Genomic DNA, 18729 nt, shown 5'->3' with positions numbered 1-18729 from the left:
CCCCAGGTCCCATCAGCCAGGTGTCAGGTATTGTAACCTGTTCTCCACATGACTCTAGTGTGTGGCCACTCTTTAAATAGGGGATCCCGATGGTCAGTGTTGAGAGGAGCTTGGGGCTTGGGGCTGCCCCAGTGTGGGTGGGCAGGTGTTGGGATAGGGGTGGGTGCTTTCCTTGAACTGCTGGGGGTCCTGGGCTCTGGGGTGGGAGGGAAGTAGGCTCTCAGGGCAGCCAGGGCCCCGGGTCACCACGCTAACCGCTGGAGCGTTTGCTGTCCTCTGTCTCTGTGGAGATGGGCTGTCTTTGTGGAGATAAACAGCCCCACCCCTGGTTCTCGACACTTAGGTTGAGGTTGGCCCTCTCCCACCATGTCTCTCTGCTGGGCTGGAAGCTGCTGCTTCCCAGCGCTTGGCGCAGAGCTGGCTCTGGGGCCGGTGGGGCCTGCAGCGAGGGCTGAGTCTCAGGCCTCGTGGTGGCTTGCGTGAGCCCCCTTATGCCCCTGGTCCTGGGTTTTAGAGGAAGGGCTTCGTGGGACCCTGCAAGGTGAAGTGTCGGAGACTTGACAGTGTTGAGTGGATTACACTGCAGGTTGCCTCAGGGAGGTTTCCAGAGGGCAGGGGGTGAGGAATGCACGAGAAACTCGTGCCATTGGGTGCAGGCGTTAAGGTCCCCACTGGTCTCCCAGGCCACCACCCTTGTGCCCGTCACCCTGCAAACCCCCTTCTTCAGGAAGAGGTCAGGAGCACTGCTGTGCCTCCCAGTCGGGCAGTATGCTTAGGAGCCCCTGAGCCCTGCCTTCTGGGTGACCCCAACAGCCACCTGGAGGGCTCAGTCCTGGATGTCTCCATTTGAGGCTACTTGGCCAGCCTGGGGTGCCACAGGACAGTGGCATCCTGACCCTGCAGGAGGCCCACAGCTGGCCCGCAGTATACTCCAGGCTACCAGACCTTAGCATGTGGAACCAGCCGGGGCCCTGAGACCACAACCACCCAGCCTTTTTTGGGTTAAATGATGCTGCTGGGAGGTGGTGGTTTGAAAAAAATGACATTGTTTGACAAAATATCGCTGCCCCCCAGCTTTATACTTGTGCAGAATTTGAGCACATGTACAAATGGGCAGAAGAGGTGCTAAGCTAAGCTCATCTAATCCTGCATCCATTGCTCCAAATCACAGGCACCCTGTCTCACACCTCTGTAATGTCACACGGTATTTGCAGCACCAGGGCTACACCTATGACAGTGGTCCCTAACGTGTTACATGTGCAGTGTGTTCAGATTTCCTTTTGCCATATTTTTATTGGTTATTTTGTTTTTCTGACTCAAGAGATCCCATGTGTGACTGAGTAGAACTGCCCCACAGGATTTTCTTGGATGTAATCTTTGCAGAAGTAGATTGCCAGGCATGTTTCTTCTGTGGTGCCACTGAGTATGTTCGAACCACCAACCTAAACCATTTGTGCCACCCAGGGACATTTGCCTCATTTTTCAAAATAGTTTTTATCAGGACCCAAATGAGGTCCACACAGTGCAATTATTGATGTCTTTCAGGTCTCTGGTAACTGCTGGGCCTCCCTGGCCCTTCTCACTTTCTCATGCAGTTTGCTCCTATAGCGTTTGGATTTCTGATCGTGTTCTCTGGGCTGTTGTCTCTGTGGTGCCCTTGGAGGTGTCCCTCTGTCCTCTGTATATCCTGTAAACTGGTAGACGGATCCAGAGTTGTGCCATGTGATGAGCCACGTGTCAACTCAGTGTCCACATGTTACTGGTGGCCGCTGTACTGGACAGCACAGAAATGGGACCGTCCTTCGCTGAGGAAAGTTCTGGGCTGTACCCCCCTTGGTGTGGCTGTTGATCAGCTTCAAATTGGGTGGCTTTTGGAAGGCCACATCTCGTGTGATGGCCGGGGGCTTGCCTGGGCCTCGTCCTGTTTGCTAGCAGAGATTGAGCAGCTCCTTGGCTCACCAGTTTAAAATATTGGAGCCTTGGGGACTCTGTTAGGGAGCCCTGGTGGTGCAGCAGTTAAGCACTCAGCTGCTACCTGAAAGGTTGGCAGTTCAAACCCACCAGCCACTCTAAGGGAGAAAACAACAGGCAATATTCTCCCATAAAAATTGCAGCCTTGGAAACCCCATGGGGCAGTTCTGCTATGTCGCTTGGGGTCGCCCCGAGTCAGAATTGACTTGACAACACCCAAACAACAACAACAGGGTCTGTGTTGGCTGAGAGCCCCCGAGGCCTTGCCCTTTCCCGCCTGTGCTCCTAAATGGAGCGTGTGGGGGAGGATGGGAGAGGTCCCAGGGTACCGTCTGTGCGTGGGGATGTGATCCGAGGGAAGGTTTGCCCGAGCAGACTCCTGGGCTTGGTGTGTGCGTGACATGTTAGACTGCAGCTGCTTTGTGCTTAGCTTCTGTGGGGGCCAGTGGGCAGAAGAGGAAGCCCAAGCCCCTGTTTCCCATCCCTGGGTCCTGGGACCTGAGGCTACCACTCAGCCCCACAGCATATCCTGTGTCGGATGTCGGGGAGGCCCCAGCTGGTCCCAGGTCTGGCCCCTCTGGAGCTCCGTTGTCATGGGGGTGGCTGTATTAAACCACCACACCCATGGATCTGAGGACACAGACCCAGATGACAGGGAAGGGCACTTTGGAGGGGCTGGCCAGCAGGGACCCAGCACAGGCAGTGTTTAAGCTGAGACTCAGAACCTGTTCAGGAGTCTCCTGGGAGCTGAGGGTAAGTGGTCCAGGTGGCGGTGGGGCTCATAGCGCCCTCATGTGACAGAGCACAACTGTCCCATAGTGTTTGCTAGGTTGTAATCTTTACAGGAGCAGATCACCTGGCCTTTCTCTCATGGAGCCTCTGTGTGGGTTCTAATTGCCAACCTTTTGGTTAGCAGCTGAGTGCTTAACCATTGTGCCAACAGGACTCCTTCACTTTCCAACCAAGGGGCTCATTTTCTAGCACTGTATTGGACAGTATTCTGTCACGATCTATAGGGTTTTCAGTTGCTGATTTTCAGAAGTAGATGACCAGGCCTTCCTTCCTCATCTGTCTCAGTTTGGAAGCTCTACTGAAATACGATGGGTGACCCTGTTAGTATTTGAAATATTGGCAGCAGAGCTTCCATCATTGTGTAACCTGCAAGCCCCCACAGTAAGACAAACTCAAGACCACAATGAGATGCTACTTCCCACCTGTTAGGAGGGCTGTGAGCAAAAAAATGGGCAGTAACAAATGTCGGCGAGGTTGTGGAGAACTTGGAACCCTCGTCTACTGCTGGGGTGACTGGAAACTGGAGCAGCCACATGGAAAACAGTGTGTTGGTTCCTCAGAAAGGAACCCTCAAAACCCAGCACAGGGAGGCCCGGCTTTCTGGAAGCCTTCTGCCTCCTTCCCCCGTGGCCTCGGATGTACCTTCAAGCAGGGCCATGGGGGGCGGGGGCGCTGTTGGTTTCCCAAGGCCGGGCACTTTCCCTTTAGTGTTTGATCTGGGTTTTTGCTTGTGTGTTTTCTGACATAGTCAGACTCGGTGACTTTAAGACACATAAACAGTGCCACGATGTTGCACCTGTCCCTGACAGCATGAGGAGGGACCTGCTGGCCTCAACAAGCACTGGGGGACGCATGGGGGAGAGTTTTCAGTTTAGGTTGTGCCTCACCTGCGTGACTTGGTTTCCTTCTCCTGGTTCTCATAGTCAAGTCCTTCGATTTCCCTTCCAGAGGCCCAGTCTGAGGCATCTCCTCCCAGGTTTCTGCTGGAGCCTGCCCCTCCTTCCCGGCTGCTGGGCTTTGGCTCTGCTCTTGGGTTAGCTGCTGGCCGCCGTTTTGGGGCAGCTCCTTGGCTGTGGCTGCCACACGGGGTCTGGCCCTGCGGGGCCCTCCTCAGGCTCCCTCAGGATGGTGATTCTGCAGCTACCTCCACTCCCCCACCCTGGAGTGCCTCTGCCAAGTGGGGTGGGGGAAGTGGAGACCCTGGCTCCAGAGGGAGACCATGCTGGATTTGGTTTCAACTGAGGGAGCCATTTTGGATGGTGACACACATTTCCCTTTCTGGAACACTCTGCAGTGGCCAGTGCCAGCAGTGGGAGTCCAGATGGCCCTGCTTGCCTACCTTGGGAATGAAAAGATTCTGCTTCCCCATGCATCTCCAGCTGGCCTAGGGTAGCTGCGTGTGGTGGGTGAGAGTGGCCATCTCTGCGGAATGAGAGGTAGCTGGAAAATGCGGCTCACGTCCTCTTTCCGGAACGCCTCGTTCCTCTAGAAGGCTTGGCAGCTGGCTTGCTGAGAGGCCTTTCGTTCCTGGACGCCAGGGAGAGAGAGGCAGCAGGGTCTGCGAGGTTGGGGTCCTGACTTTAGCCACCCCTCACCCAAAGGCACCTTGGAGCTCTGTCCCAGGGGAGGTGCAGGGGCTGAGCCTGGGGAGCTAGGTGGAGTCCCTGAGCCCCCAGACTAGAATCGGCTGGCCCCCACCCCAGGACATGCCCGACAGTCAGTGCGTGCCTGCTGGCCTCACTCGCTGTGGAGGTGACTGCGCAAGAGCAGGGAGTCACGCCCAGTCCCCTCTGGGATGGACGGGGCTTGGAGCGGTGCTGTGCAGACTTCTGGGAGGCACTAGTGCAGGTCAGGGAATAGGTGCGGAGCCAGGAGACCCGGTCCCTGCTGAAGAGCTTGGGGGGGAGGCACACAGCCCCGAGCCTCTGCGTTCCCATCTGTAGGGTGGGGACAGTTAGCCCCACCCTCGGGGCCTGTGAGGGGCAGTGCAGTGCAAGTGATCAAGGGGTCCAGAGGAGCCTGGCACGGAGTCAGTGCCCTGTGTGGGTGCTGGTCCTCTTCCTACCCTTGCCCTGGAGGGGCCCAGGTCCCCACTGTAGGTGGATGGGGGCTGCAGCCCTGGGAAAGGGCTCTCCTGGATGGGGCCTTCACAAACCCCTTAGCTGCCTGGCTTGGTGTCTTTGCATCCCCATCATCACTTGGGGAGTGGTCACTGTGTGGATTCCCCCTCAGCTCTGACCTTCAAGTCCAAGGCCTGTCTCCCCTCCCTGTCCCTGCCAGTGAGTGGGTCTCCAGGGGCCCTGGGTAGGTGACATCACACCACACCCCCCAGTAGCTCCTCTGTGCCAGCTCAATTGGAGGGTGCAGAAGCCCTGTGGGGCGCCTTGGTGCCTATGGGGGGGCTCTGTGAGGATGGATGGAACCCTGGTGATGCCACAAAAATGAGGGCTCGACTCCGTCCTGATGCCCTGGGACTGGGGGGCCCTCCTCCACTGCCTGCCCACTGATAGGCTATGCAGCATCCTTGCTGCTGGGACCCCCTGCTCCCCAACTTCCCTCTGGGGGGCTGAGGGGGAGTGGGCTCCCCTGGGCCTCAGCTCTTCTGGGTAGCACACTCTCATGTTTGTCTTCAAATTGACTTGCTCTTAAACTTGAATTAATTAATTTAAACATGATCATTTCTGGAACTGGAAAGCCAGCCTCGCTTGCCATAAATAGAAAGAATGAAAAGCAAAGGGAATGAAAAGAAAATGAACTTATTGGATTCCAACTGGATCCTGCTGGTGGCTGGGCTCAGAGCCTGCCCAGCCCCTTGGCAGGGAAAGGGGTGATTCACATGCCGGAGGCTGGAGGCATGTTGAAATCCCACCGGTGCACCCATGTATACCCCCCATGTGCCACCCCACCCACCCCGTGGATCCCGTGCACACAGCATACCCGTCTACCGTTTGTTCACCGACCCACTCCATGCACATCATGTAACCCATCCATCTCTGAGCTTCCCGTGTACTTCTGTTCACCCACATCCACCCCACGTACCCTTATCCACCCTGTACTCCCTGTGTACCCTTGTAGACTCCATGCACCCCTGGTACCCCTGCACACCCCATGCACCCCCATGCATCCCTGTATACCTCATGCATGCCTGTGAACCCCTGTACACCCAGTGCACCCCTTTGGACCCCTGTATACCTCATGCACCTCCATGTATACCTGCACACCCCATGCACCCCCCGTGTATGCCTATATACCCCTGTGTACCCCCTTGTGCCCCTGTGCACCCTATCAGTGTGCCCCCGTGTACTCCTGTGCACCCCATGCATCCCCATGTTTCCCTGCACACTCCTGTACACTCCAATGCACTGTCATCTGCCACTGGCACCCCTGTGCACCCCATGCTCCAGTGGCCTCAGGTCAGGAATGGAACAGCAGGCAGAGCTGAGTGTTGGGCTGGGTGAGATCTGGGGAGGCTGGGCTGTGTCCTTCTGCCCAGGTCGCCCTGCTCTGAGGGGCCCAGAGATAGACACTGTAGCCTTGCTTGCCTTTCCTGGGCCTTGCTCTGAAGGGGACTCATCCCTGTTGCTTGGGTCTGTGGGCCCTTCAGGGAGAAGACAGGCTGGCCCACCCCCAGCTGGGAGACTGAGGATGCAGTCTCCAGCCTGGTCTGGGGCAATGTGGAGCCCTGAGCCTTGTGTGGGAGCCATGCCTTCCCCTGCCAGAGGGAGGAGGCAGCTGTCCTGTCCTGCCAGAGTGGGGAGGCACGACTGGCTCCAGAGGAGCTGGTTACATAACATTCGGCAGGCTGGGGCCTCCACAGCCCGGCCTCCCAGTCTGTTTCCGGTGTGGCGGCCAGCGCTGGGGTGGGGATGCAGAGTAAGGCCAGGGCTGGCACCCGCCCGCGCCGCTGACCACACACGTCTGGAATGTGCCGACGTTTCTTCAGGGGCTCTGCTGGGAGAGGAGGAAACTGAGGCTGCTCAGGGTCCAGGACTCTGCAATGGGGACGGTCTTTGGAGCCACCTGGGCTCAGTCAATGCCCGCTGGCCTGTATGGGCTGACCCTGCCTCCAGCTCTGCGTACCCTAACATGTGTCCCCTGACACACATGCACGCCCCGACACCATGCATCCCCAACACGTGGCCCCTTCCCAACTGTGTATCCCCTGATGTGCCCTTCCCCGGTACATGCCCCAGGCTCCCATCAGCCACTGTCCCATCACCCCCTGCCAAGTAGAGCCAGCTGGGGGCAAAAGCCAATACCCCGAGACTACCCTTGGGGGCCTCGCTTCTCTCGTGCCACTCTGCCCGACCTAGGGTTTGAGTGGCTGTTGGGACACAGGCCAGCGCCCTGTGTGGGCTTGCAGGAAGAGCCGTTGCCCACCTGATGGGGTAGGCTTGGGGGCCCTCCCCTCCTTCCTGCTTGGAGTGGGAAGATTGAGGTCAGTGAATGGGGGGTGCACACGAGGGACATGAGCCCTGGTTACACCTCCTTGGGGAGAAGGGTGCCGTAGCCTGGTGGTGGTGGGCTCAGGGACTTGAGATGTCTTTTCCCCATGGGAACATCAATCTGGAAGGCAGGGGAAGTTGGGGCCCCCAGAGAGGAGCAGACTGGGCTCCCTGGTGACTAGTGGGGCACTGTGTTGTCCCTGTCTTGGACCAGTGGCGGAAAGGGATTTGGGAAGGAAGATGAAGAGCAGGGGGCAGAGCCAGCATGAGCCCTGTGTGGCATGCCCTGCCCTTGGGTGCTCCCCATGGGTGCCCTTGGAGCATGAGATTAATACCTGGGCATGGCAGGCAGTACCCTGCTTGTGTGGTGCCCAGGTAAAAGGGGTGCTCAGGTGGGGCGGGGGTACCTGGGGAGGAGTGGGGGTTCCTGAGGTGGGGTGGGGGTACAGGTGGAGCAGGGGTTCCTGGGGTGGGGTGAGGGTACATAGGTTGGGGGGGATGCCCGGGGATGGGTGGGGGTGCCTGGGGAGGGGTGGGGGGACATGTGAGGCAGAGGTTCACAGGGAGAGGTAGGGGTGCCTGGGACGGGCAGGAGTGCCCAGGGTGGGGTGGGGGTGGCCGGGTATGGCAGTGTGTGTCCAGCTGTCACCAGATGCCTATTCTCTAGCAAGTGCATCCACAGGTTACCCCCACCCTGAGCTGGCCTGCTTCCCCTCCAGCTCAGGCTGTGGGGTCCCTGAAAGTTACTGGCTCAGGCCTTGGAGAGGCCTCAGAGGGTTCAGCTGGTAGACTTGTCACTGGTCCAGAGGATGGCCTTGCTTGGCCCAGGCACTTCAGGGATGGCTGTGCCCCTGTCCTGGGCTCTGCAGGACATGGGGCCTCCTACCTGTGGGAGCGGGACAGCAGGCTTTGATGATGTCACCTGGAGGATGGCTGGCCCATGGCCTCCTGGCCAGGTCTTGGCACTCCCCAGAGCAGCAATGGCAGAAGCAGATGGAGATGGGGAAAGGGGCACTGTGGGCCTGGGAGCTGTAGGCTATGGGATTGGCGAGAACCCCCCAGTGTCTCCCTGCAGCTGACCGCTGTGGCCCCCTCCAGCATTCCCTGTCTCTTGTGTTCTCCCAGGCACCTTCCTCTTGTCCCCCAGTGGACGCCATTACCCCTGGCCTGTCCCGTGTAGATGTCCCCACCCCTGGGGCAGGCTGGAGTCTCAGGCTGAGCTCTGGCACGTGGTGCAGCCTCTACGTCCATCCTGCGGTCCTGGTCCACTGCTCAGCCTGTGAATGCTAGGATGGCAGGCCCCAGGCACTCTGTGGCTGTTTCTGTGCCAGGGCTGTGGTCAGGCCTCTGGGTGTGTCAGGGAAGTGCCTTGGTGGGGGCTGCCAGGCCTCACAGTGGGGCTAGACTTTAGGGTGAAACCATCCGGTCGGGGGTGGCCTGGAGCCCTGGGGTCAGAGAGGCCTGACAAACTGGTGTGGGCTCCGGCCAGCGGCCAGTGCACTGAGGCGTGACCAGGACCCAGTCCTGGTTCACAGGTACCTGTAGACGCTCAGTGGCTGTTGCTCGTGATGAGTTTTCCAGAAAATGGAATGTGGAAAGCATCTTAGAGAGGTTTTTTTCTTCTCTCTTGGTCTCTCAGAGCCTGTGCTGGGGACCTCTGCCCTGGCACCTGGTGCTCCTGTGCCCACACAGAGCAGGTGCAGGGTGTGGGGGGGGGTGTTGCCAGGTGGACCCTGTACCTGGCTGTCCTCCTGTCTCTTGTCTCTTACCCCTCCTCTGGACCTGGAACTCCTATGGCTGACCCACCAAGGCAACTGGCTTCTCTGCAGCCTGATTCTTCTTCCAGGCCCCGAAGCCTCGTTTTTCCTCAAAGGCAGTTTCCACGGTCATTGTCACTTTAAACAAAAAAACCAAATCCGTTGCCATCAAGTCAATTCCGACTCAATAAGGATCCTATAGGACAGAGTAGAACTGCCCCTATAGGGTTTCCAAGGAGTGGCTGGTGGATTTGAACTGCTGACCTTTTGGTTAGCAGCCAAGCTCTTAACCACTGCGCCACCAGGGCTCCATTGTTTTAGTCACTGGGAAACCCCTACTTGGGCCTGACTGAAGTTTTTCATAGCGTTGTACTACAGGGCATTCTGATTGACCAAAGGTGGGAAATCAGGCTGGGTGCTGGGGAAATGCTGCCCTCCGGGGATAGTGTGGACGCATCTGCTCGGCTGGGGGTCTACCTGTCGTTGGGCGCAGAGGGGAAGGGTCCTGCTGGGGAGACTGTGTATCTTTGTCTCAGTGTATGGGGAAGGGGTGGAGGAGCTGGACATCTGTGCACCCCGGCAGGTTCAGCTGGGATGGGGTGCAGGAGTAACCCTTCCAGGAGACCCCAAAGATCTGCTTGCTCCCGGAGTTCCTGGAGCCAGTGCTCTGGGCATGGGCTCCCTGAGCCTGCCCAAGAGTCTAGTGTGGAGTTTGAGGGGCGAGGGGGGTGGATGTCCACGGGTCCGTGTGTCCCCGCTGGGGCTCAGGAATACATGGGGCTGAGATGCCCTAGAGTGGGTGACCTTGAACACCAGTGTTTTCTGGGTGCTTAGAGGCCGGAGGGAAAGGAAAGAGGGCAGCAGCAGAGTGCGGGGCCACGAGGAACCAGTGCGGGGACAGCTCTACCACCTGCCTGCCCTCTTTAGTCAAAATGTGTGCTAATCCCAGAAAAATCAGAAAGTAGAGGAAACAAGTGTTACTTAAGGGCAGGAGTACAGCTCCTTGTTTCTGTTTCCCTGCACTGGGCTGCGTAAGCTGCGTTTTCCACGTCTGCATGGAGGAGGAACAGCCAAGTCAGTAGAACAGCCAGGTTTTTTGACGTGCGTTTTTGTGTTTTTTCCTTTTATGGTTTTGGGATGGGCATCCTAGTATATACATGTTTATTCACACAATTTTTTCTTTCGGAATAAATCTTCTGGGGGTGGAATGTGCACATTTGAAAGGGTTTCAATACTGGTGCCAGATTGTAAGAGCAGCAGTAACACCGGCTCACCAGTGTTAAGGCTTTTAAAACCTTCGCAGCTTTGGCAGCTAACAAGTGCTGTCCCGGTGCTGTTTTTACTGGTACTTATGTCTTCGATTGACTATTTATATTTTTATATTTCTATGTATGTGTGTGTGTGTTTGACCATGACCATATTTCTTCTGTTAATTGCTCGTTTTTGTTGCTAGCCTTTTTTTTTTTTTTTTTAAATAAGCATGGTCTTTTCGTTTTGGAGCAGTGTGTAGGATATTGTTGACCCTTAATCTGTTTCTCAGTTGCTAGTACTTTTTGCAATTTGTAGTTTCTCATTTTATTTTTGGTATTTTGGGTAGAAGTTACAGGTTTTCAAGGAGTTGAATCTGTAGGACTATTAGTCTTTGATACTTTGTTTCTGCTCTTAGTTAGACACTATTGTATTGTAACCCTCCCCATCTCGGGGATAGGAACGTGTGCAAGTATAAATTCTCTTATATTTTTAGTGCTTTTTGGTTTTATTGTCATCTCTGGTCTTAAACGTTTATTGATGTCTGACTAACTCTGGGGCCTGGAGCTATGCGCCATCACACACCTGTCCTGTCCACGTTATGCGGCTCCTGTGGGGTCAGAGTGTGTTTCTGGAGGGTCCTTCTCTTCTACTGGTCAGTCCACCTCCCCAACACTTGTAGCTCAGTTTAAAATACTGTAAATTCCTTTAGAAACGTTTCTGGTCCATTTTTGCTCCCTTAAGCTTCCAGATGAACCTCCAAATTATCTTGTTGATCTAACTGGGGTTTAACATGGGACCCCACCACTGCCATGCTAGGTTTATCCAGCGGGGCCCTCCTGTTTATTCCTTTTGCTCCTGCATCTCAGGAACAGTGAGGGCTGGGTGGGCCTGTGTGTGGACGGCTGTGTATGCCAGGCCCTGGCCACTGTGGGGCCTGGCAGGCTTCCTGCACGTATGGCCCCCGGCCCCAGAGACCTCAGGCTGCCTGGTGCCCTCGGAACCATCAGGGCTCCATGGGGAGAGTCCTGGTGGGACTACCCTGCTGGACTGGGGCCATGCCCATCCAGGTGCCAAGGAGCTGACGAGTCTCCCATGTGGCTATCTGTGCGATGGGGTGCAGAATGCTGAGGGGTCCCAGCCCTCTCCTGCCTCGGTTTCCCCAGATGAGCCATCATTTGGGTCCTCCCTCAGGATGGGCCCCTCCTGGCCCCAGGTTGGGGAGCTCAGGGTGGGGGCTGCAGCTCGGGGCACAGTGTTCTTGGGGAGGCCCAGAATAGCTCTGCCCCAGTGCTGACCACGGCTACCTTGCTCCCCAGAGACGTCTCCCACAACCTCCTCCGGGCGCTGGACACGGGGCTCCTGGCGAACCTCTCAGCACTGACGGAGCTGTGAGTACCCCCGGTGGTGATGGGACCACAGATGGGGGTGAGCAGGGGTGGCTCCAGCCCCATCGTGGTTCTGGGGGCTTCCATCTGACCTGCTTGATCCCCCCTTCCTTCCAGGGACATAAGCAACAACAAGATTTCTACGTTAGAAGAAGGAACATTTGCTAATTTACTTAACCTAAGTGATGTGTGAGTCTGGGGTTAGGTGGTGGTTGTCGATGTGCTTGGTTCTCCCCCACCCACCTGCTCAGTCTCCGTACCCCCCCACCAAATTTGAGACTGGACCCTGGGTGGGGGCCTGCCTGCTGGGATCCTCCTCCAGGACTGTGGGTGAGGGGAGGCAGCATCCTGCCAGGGGGTTCCCAGGCCTGGTGCAGCCCCCAGCGTCCCTGAGTGCAGCACTGCCCCCCTCTGCAGAGACCTGAGCGGGAATCCGCTCGAGTGTGACTGTGGCCTGGCCTGGCTGCCGCGCTGGGCAGAGGCACAGGGGGTGCGCCTGGGGCAGCTTGAGGGGCCCATGTGTGCCGGGCCAGGCCCCCTCACTGGTCGGCCCCTGCTCAGTGTCCCCTTCCTGGACAGCAGCTGTGGTGAGTGTGAGTGGGCAGCTGAGGCAGGACCTGGGGCCAGGCAGTGACTAGACAGGTGCAGTGTGCCCCTCAAGGTCCCGGTTTGGGTTTGCAGGTATGGACCCAGGGACAGATGTGTGTGGTAGAGTTACAGATGGAGAATAAACTGGGGGTGGGGGTTGTGAAAGTGACAGGAGTGCGTCAGGGGAGATCTGGGTTGGGGTGCTGAAGTGAGAGAAGTCCCCGCCATGCCCCGGCCTGAAACAGCCCTGCCGGGAAGGGTCTGATCTGGGATCCAGGACTGGCAGGCCTGGCTCAGAGGCAGCAGAGGTTGCAGCATGGGCAGGAGGTGGTGGGGGTTGTGGTTTGGGGTGTCACAAGCCCAGTCCCCGGCCCTGCCTACCCCTCCAGGTGAGGAGTATGTTGCCTGCCTCCCTGACAACAGCTCGGGTACTGTGGCTCTGGTGGTCTTCTCGGTGGCCCATGAAGGCCCGCTGGCTCCTGAGGCCTGTGGTGCCTTCTGCTTCACAGCGGGCCAGGCCCTTGCAGGGCTCTCTGAGCAGGGCCTGTGTCTGTGCGGGGCGGCCCAGCCCTCCAACGCCTCTGCAGCCTGCCTGCCCCTCTGTTCTGGCGCCCTGCTGCCCCTCACTTGTGGGGGCCCCACCGTGCTCCCCCATGTCTTTCCTGCCACCCCAGGGGCCGCTCTGGAGGGGCCCCTTGGGGCCCTGGCCACTGGTCACCAAGCAGCCTTCCGTGTCACTGCCCCCCTGCCCATTGACTCCACTTGCTGGGACTTCGGCGATGGCTCCCCCAAGGTGGATATCACTGGGGCAGCCGCCACGCACCGCTATCTGCTGCCTGGGCGCTATTGGGTGACTGCCCGGTTGGCCCTTGGGGCCGCCTCAGCCCAGCTGGCCACTGAGGTGTGGGTGGAGGCAGCCCCTGCTGCCCTGCAGCTCCTGTGCCCATCCCCCGTGCGCAGCAACCAGAGCCTCCAACTCAGCGTCCGAAATCGGGGCGGTACAAGCCTTGCAGCCACCTACAGCATCATAGCCCTGGATGAGGAGCCAGCCCGAGGTGTGGGCACCCCCACAACCCGCTGGGCCTCCAGAACCCCTGCCTCCCCTACACACTGGACCTTAGGGCATACCCAGTCTCTTTCCCCTCCTGGACCCCCAGGACCCTCCCAGCTCAGACCCTGGGAACCCCTTCCTCTCCTGCTGTCTCTCCCTCCGCCAGGCCCTCCAGAACCCCGTGTAACCCCCACTTTGCCGGGAGATCAGGCAGTCTCCTCACCCCAGGTGAGGGCTCCCCAGCCAGTGCCACATGCTTATGTCCCGTTCTCTGCTTGTGACCCCAGTGGTTCACCCCCTCTGCCCCTCGGACACGGAGATCTTCCCTGGCAACGGGCACTGCTACCGCCTTGTGGCAGAGAAGGCGGCCTGGGTGCAGGCACAGGAGCAGTGCCGGGCCTGGGCTGGGGCTGCCCTCGCCATGGTGGACAGCCCTGCCGTCCAGCGCTTCCTCATCTCCCACGTGACCAGGTGCTGTCCTTGCGCTGGAGCTGGGTGTTTCCTCCCCCAAGCTGGCTCTGACCACCACCCCACACTCAGTGTGTACACCCGCTGCCCCTACCCCTGCCCATGCACTTGCATCTGTGTCTATAGTCTACATCTACACCTGTGGTCACACCTTCACCTACACCTACACCTGCACCTGCCCCTGCACTTGTCCTCAAGCTTGGCCTCTTGGAGGGGCTTCCAAGCTGGCAGAACTGTGGTGGGCAGCCTACTCAGGGGCTGATGTGAGGCTGTCTTGGTCCCCAAGGTTGGACCCAGGAGCCCCCGCAGGGTGAGTGGTGGGTCTGGGGACCCCTGGTTTGGGGCCTGTGGTCTGCTCTGACGTGAACTCCCACGAGGAGCCCTTGGCTTGGCCTCCTGGCCTCATGGGCGTGGTGGTTGAGTTGGGTTTGCAGGTTTTGCTCTCCAGTTGCTCTCCAGGTCCCCATCTGGAATGGGGGATGGTGACGGGGTGCACCTGCCAGGCCTCCTGTGGATGCATGCAACCAAAGGGCAGGAGGACAGGGGGCACCATCATGGACCTGGGTGCCCCTGCCTACCGCCCATCTGCCCACAGGAGCCTGGATGTGTGGATTGGCTTCTCGGCCATGGAGGGGGCTGAGGTGGAGGCGGGCAGTGCCCCACGTGGTGAGGCCTTCAGCCTGGAGAGCTGCCAGAACTGGCTGCCTGGGGAGCCGCACCCCGCCACAGCTGAGCACTGTGTGCGGCTCGGGCCCGCTGGCCAGTGCAACACAGACCTGTGCTCGGCACCACACAGCTACGTCTGCGAGCTGCAGCCCGGGGGTATGCATGAGGGGGTGCTGGGGCTACCCCAGGGCCTAGACAGCCACCCCACCCCGCTCTGCTGACCCTGATCCCAGCCGCGATTCTGCCCCACCATCCCACTGCCCCAACCCCATCCTGCCCTCACTCCTAGACGCTCACTGAGCCCATGACGGCCATTGCGGGTGGTACAGATCCAGCACGGGCAAGGCCCACGCTGCCTTGCCTGGACACCTACCTTCACTGCACACTCCACCCCCAGGCCCCGTGTGGGATGCGGAGAATGTCCTCATGGGAGCGCCTATTGGGGACCTGCAGGGACCCTTGAGTCCCCTGGTGCAGCAGGAGGCCCTCGCAGCCCCTCAGGAGCCTGTGGAGGTAGGCCAACCCCCGGGCTGTTCTCTCGGGGCCTAACTGAAGCCAAACAAGCCCAGTGTGGACACTCTGGGGAGTCCAGAGGGTTTGGAAGGCAGAGCACAGCCGGCTCTACTGCCCTGTCCTTCCTCAGGGTCACTTTCCTTCCCTCGCAGCAGCAGGCCCTGGGGTCTGGGTGGGGTAGATAGGTACCAGGGTCTTTAAGCTGAGTGTACCCCCCCCCCCCGCCCACAGGTAATGGTGTTCCCTGGTCTCAGCCTGAGGCATGAGGCCTTTCTGACTGCAGCTGAGTTTGGGACCCAGGCGCTCGAGCGGCCTGCCCAGCTGCGGCTGCAGGTGTTCCGGCCCGCAGGCAGCACAGGTGGAAACCGTGGGCCTGGGGTGCTCCTCTCATGTCTTCCCTTAGCCCCTAACTGGTATCCAGCGGGTGGTGGGCACAGGGTTGGGGTCGGTGTGGGGGTGGGCAGGACAGGTGAGGGAGTCGGGCAGCTATCACAAGGAGGCACTCATGGTGTGCTGGTGTCATGAGGGCTAGGCTTGTTGGGATGTACTTGGCACTCTAGACTGTGGCCTGTTAGTGAGCTGGGGCCCTGGCACCCCCTTCCTTCTTGTAGGGGCTCCCGAAAATAGCAGCGAGCCCAAGAGCAGGTCCCTGGACAACGGCACTGTGCCAGCTCCCTCGTGCATGCCAGAGGGAAGCTGGTGCCCTGTGGCCAACATCTGCATACCGCTGGACACGCCCAGGCACCCTCGGGCCTGCGTCAGTGGGTCCTGGCCAGGGCTCAGGCTCTCTGGGGCTGCCTATGTGCTGTGGAAGGAGTTTCTCCTGTCTGTGCCTGCAGGGCCTCCCACACAGTACTGGGTGTGTGTCCCCCCGCATGATACTCGGGGTGCTCAGTCTGTGTCTCCCCAGTGGTACTCGGTGTCCTCTCCCTGCAGTACTTGGTACTTGGTCGTTCCCCCCCCTCACTGTATTCAGTGTCTGTGTCCCCATGGTACTCAGCGTATGTGTCCCCTGCAGTATTTGGTGTGTATCCCCCCTGCAGTACTCAGTGTGTGTGTGTCCCCTGTGGTATTCAGTGTGTCCCCCCCCCCGCAGTACTTGGTGTGTGTACCCCCGTGGTATTCAGTGTGTGTTCTCCTGCGGTACTTGGTGTGTGTCCCCGCCCGCTGTGGTACTTGGTGTGTGTCCCAGCCTGCATACCCCTACCTCCCCTCAGCTCCCCAGGCCCAGGGTCTCCCCACCAAGCAGATAAAATCCATGCCTTTCTCCTCAGCCCCTATCTTCCCCCTTGGCCCCATCTCCCCAGTCATCCCCCTCCCGTTGTCCCCGTCACTTCCCTCCATCAGCCCCCATCTCCCTCTCAGCCCACTGGGCCCCGTGTCCATGCTGTGTACCCCTGGCCTTGGCAGTACCCGCAAGGTGCCAGCTACCTTGCATGTCCCCAGCACAAAAGTGCTGCCCCACGGCCTTTGCATGTGCTTGGCCACCTCAGGGGACCCTCTTCCCCTCTCTGTGTTCTGGCTTCTCCCTTCAAGTCTTGGCCGGAGTGTCCCTTGGAGGGCCCTTCCTACCCAGGGAAGCACCTATCTGACCCACGTCCTCTCTCCGCGCATCTCCCCTGTGGCTCCTCTCAGAGCTTGTGCATGTCTGTTTGTGGCCATTCTGTCCACACACGGTGCAGAACACCTGGTCACACAGGAGGGGCCCCGTGATGTGTGTTTGAGTGTAGGGGTGACTATCAAGTGCTGAAACCCAAGATTGGCACCCCTCAGCTGGTGTTCCCTCCACGGCCCCGCCCACCCAGCAGCCCAGTGAGGACACACTGCAGCCCCGCCTTCTCTCCACAGATCGCCTTCCAAGACCAGGACACGCCCCTGCTCCCCGGTGACCTCTTGGCCCTGCAGCATGACGCTGGCCCAGGCACCTTCCTGCACTGTCCCCCTGCCCAAGGCCCCCCTGCCCCCGAGGCCCCCTACCTCTTGGCCAATGCCTCAGAATGGCTGACCCACCTGCCCACCCAGCTGGAGGAGGCCCCAGTTGGCCCTGCCTGTGCACTGCGGCTGCTTGGGGCCACAGAGCGTCTTACCCCCCTGCTGGGTCTGAGCCCCAAACCTGGGCTTCGACATCCTGGGCACTACAAGGTCCAGGCCACAGTGAGCAACGGTGTGTCCACACACAACCTGTCCTGCAGCTTCTCTGTGGCCTCCCCTGTGGCTGGGCTGCGCGTTGTCCACCCTGCCGCCCTTGATGGCCGCCTCTACGTGCCCACCAACCGCTCAGCCTTGGTACTTGCGGTGGACGCTGGTGCCAACACCACAGCCATGGCCCACTGGCGTGGGGGCAATGCTAGCGCATCCTTCGAGCCTGCCTGCCCCGCTGTGCTGGATGCCCTGGCACCTGGGTGCCCCCATGAGGCCAACAGCATGCTGTTCTCGGTGCTGGTGCTACCTGGGCTTTGTGAAGGCGAGCATATTGTGGAGGTCGTAGCCGAAAACAGTGTTAGCCAAGCCCGCCTCAGCCTGCGTGTGATGGCTGAAGAGCCTGTGCGTGGCCTCCGCGCCACACCCAGCCCCGAGTCCCGTGTGCTGCAGGGTGTTCTGGTGGTAAGTCGGGGTGCAGGGCCCCGGACCTCCCTGACCCCCACACAGGGCCTCCCCCAAGCCCCTGGAACCTCCCCTGACCCACTCCCAGGGCCTACCCCGAGCCCCCTGGAACTTGCCCTGTGTGATCACGTCCAGCCCACTAGGTGACCCATGTGGGCATCCACACTAGTTGTGTGAGGCCCTCACTTCCCAAACGACAGCAGGAGGTCTGGAAAGAATCTGACAGGTTGACTCACTGGTTCTAAGCCTATTTTACAGGTGGGGAAACCGAGGCACAGAGAGGTCAGGGGCGTCACTAAGGCTGCTGCTGGAGGCTGCAAGCTAAGGCTCAAGATAAGGCCCAGCCTGTGGCCTCCCTTCTTCGTGTCATCATGGTGTCTGGGTGGCGGTGTGGGCTGGGTGGGCGTTGATCTTGTGCAGACTCCGGCTTGGTCCTCTGACCTGGCCCTCCGGTGCTCTGCCTGCAGAGGTATAGCCCCTCGGTGGAGGCCGGCTCAGACGTGGTTTTCCGGTGGACTATCGATGACAAGCAGTCGCTGACCTTCCACAATGTTGTCTTTAACGTCATCTACCAGAGCGCTGCCATATTCAAGCTTTCGGTGGGTGGGGGTGTGTGGTCATTGGGGGCCTTGTGTCTGCCTCCAGTTCTGCTTCAGCTCTGCTCCTGGGGACCCCGTGGTGGCTGGGGGGCAGTGTGTGGGGGTGCAGCTAGGCGCCCTAGCTGTCCTCTCTGCCGCTGAGGGTTGGCACTCAATGATGCCTGTCCCTGCAGCTGACAGCCTCCAACCACGTGAGCAACGTCACCGTCAACTACAACGTCACCGTGGACCGCATGAACCGGATGCGGGGGCTTCGAGTGTCAGCGGTGCCAGCTGTGCTGCCCCAGAATGCCACGTTGGCGCTGACAGCTGGCGTGCTGGTAGACTCAGCTGTCGAGGTGGCCTTCCTGTAAGTGGGCAGGGCCAGGGAGGCCATGGAGGCGCTGAGGAGGGTGAGCTGGGACAGGCTGTGGCTGAGGTCCAGTGGCCTCCACCTGCCGACCACCACCTGCGCTCTGCCAGGTGGACCTTCGGGGATGGAGAGCAGGCGCTCGGCCAGTTCAAGCCTCCATACAATGAGTCCTTCCCGGTCCTGGAGCCCACGGTGGCCCAGGTGCTGGTGGAGCACAATGCCACGCACACCTACGCCACCCCAGGTGAGGGTGGGGCTGCTGTCCCCCAACCGGGGCTGCCCCCACT

At 59.5% G+C, this 18729-nt stretch overlaps 1 protein-coding gene across 7 annotated transcripts in view; it reads left to right on the top strand.

Moving 5' to 3' along the window:
* PKD1 (polycystin 1, transient receptor potential channel interacting) overlaps positions 1 to 18729 on the top strand; it is a 40882-nt gene that overhangs the window by 1570 nt on the left and 20583 nt on the right. For 5 of the 7 annotated variants that reach the window (XR_010323592.1, XM_064295370.1, XM_064295369.1 and 2 more), the window contains exons 2-14: positions 11533 to 11604; positions 11719 to 11790; positions 12019 to 12188; positions 12579 to 13244; positions 13528 to 13711; positions 14304 to 14530; positions 14772 to 14887; positions 15119 to 15245; positions 15499 to 15746; positions 16736 to 17491; positions 17959 to 18090; positions 18264 to 18439; positions 18553 to 18686. Coding sequence is in view for 6 of the 7 variants with exons in the window: in XM_064295370.1 (XP_064151440.1) it covers positions 11533 to 11604; positions 11719 to 11790; positions 12019 to 12188; positions 12579 to 13244; positions 13528 to 13711; positions 14304 to 14530; positions 14772 to 14887; positions 15119 to 15245; positions 15499 to 15746; positions 16736 to 17491; positions 17959 to 18090; positions 18264 to 18439; positions 18553 to 18686 (3080 nt within the window). In the remaining variant the exon portion in view is untranslated. Of the gene's footprint in view, positions 1 to 11532; positions 11605 to 11718; positions 11791 to 12018; positions 12189 to 12578; positions 13245 to 13527; positions 13712 to 13914; positions 14019 to 14303; positions 14531 to 14771; positions 14888 to 15118; positions 15246 to 15498; positions 15747 to 16735; positions 17492 to 17958; positions 18091 to 18263; positions 18440 to 18552; positions 18687 to 18729 lie in introns of those variants that run through there. The other 2 variants (XM_064295371.1, XM_064295372.1) reach the window with 2 other exon arrangements.

The sequence above is a fragment of the Loxodonta africana genome, chromosome 12, assembly GCF_030014295.1.
Source record: "Loxodonta africana isolate mLoxAfr1 chromosome 12, mLoxAfr1.hap2, whole genome shotgun sequence".
Lineage (NCBI taxonomy): Eukaryota > Metazoa > Chordata > Mammalia > Proboscidea > Elephantidae > Loxodonta > Loxodonta africana.
This window is presented reverse-complemented; position numbering and strand designations above follow the sequence as displayed.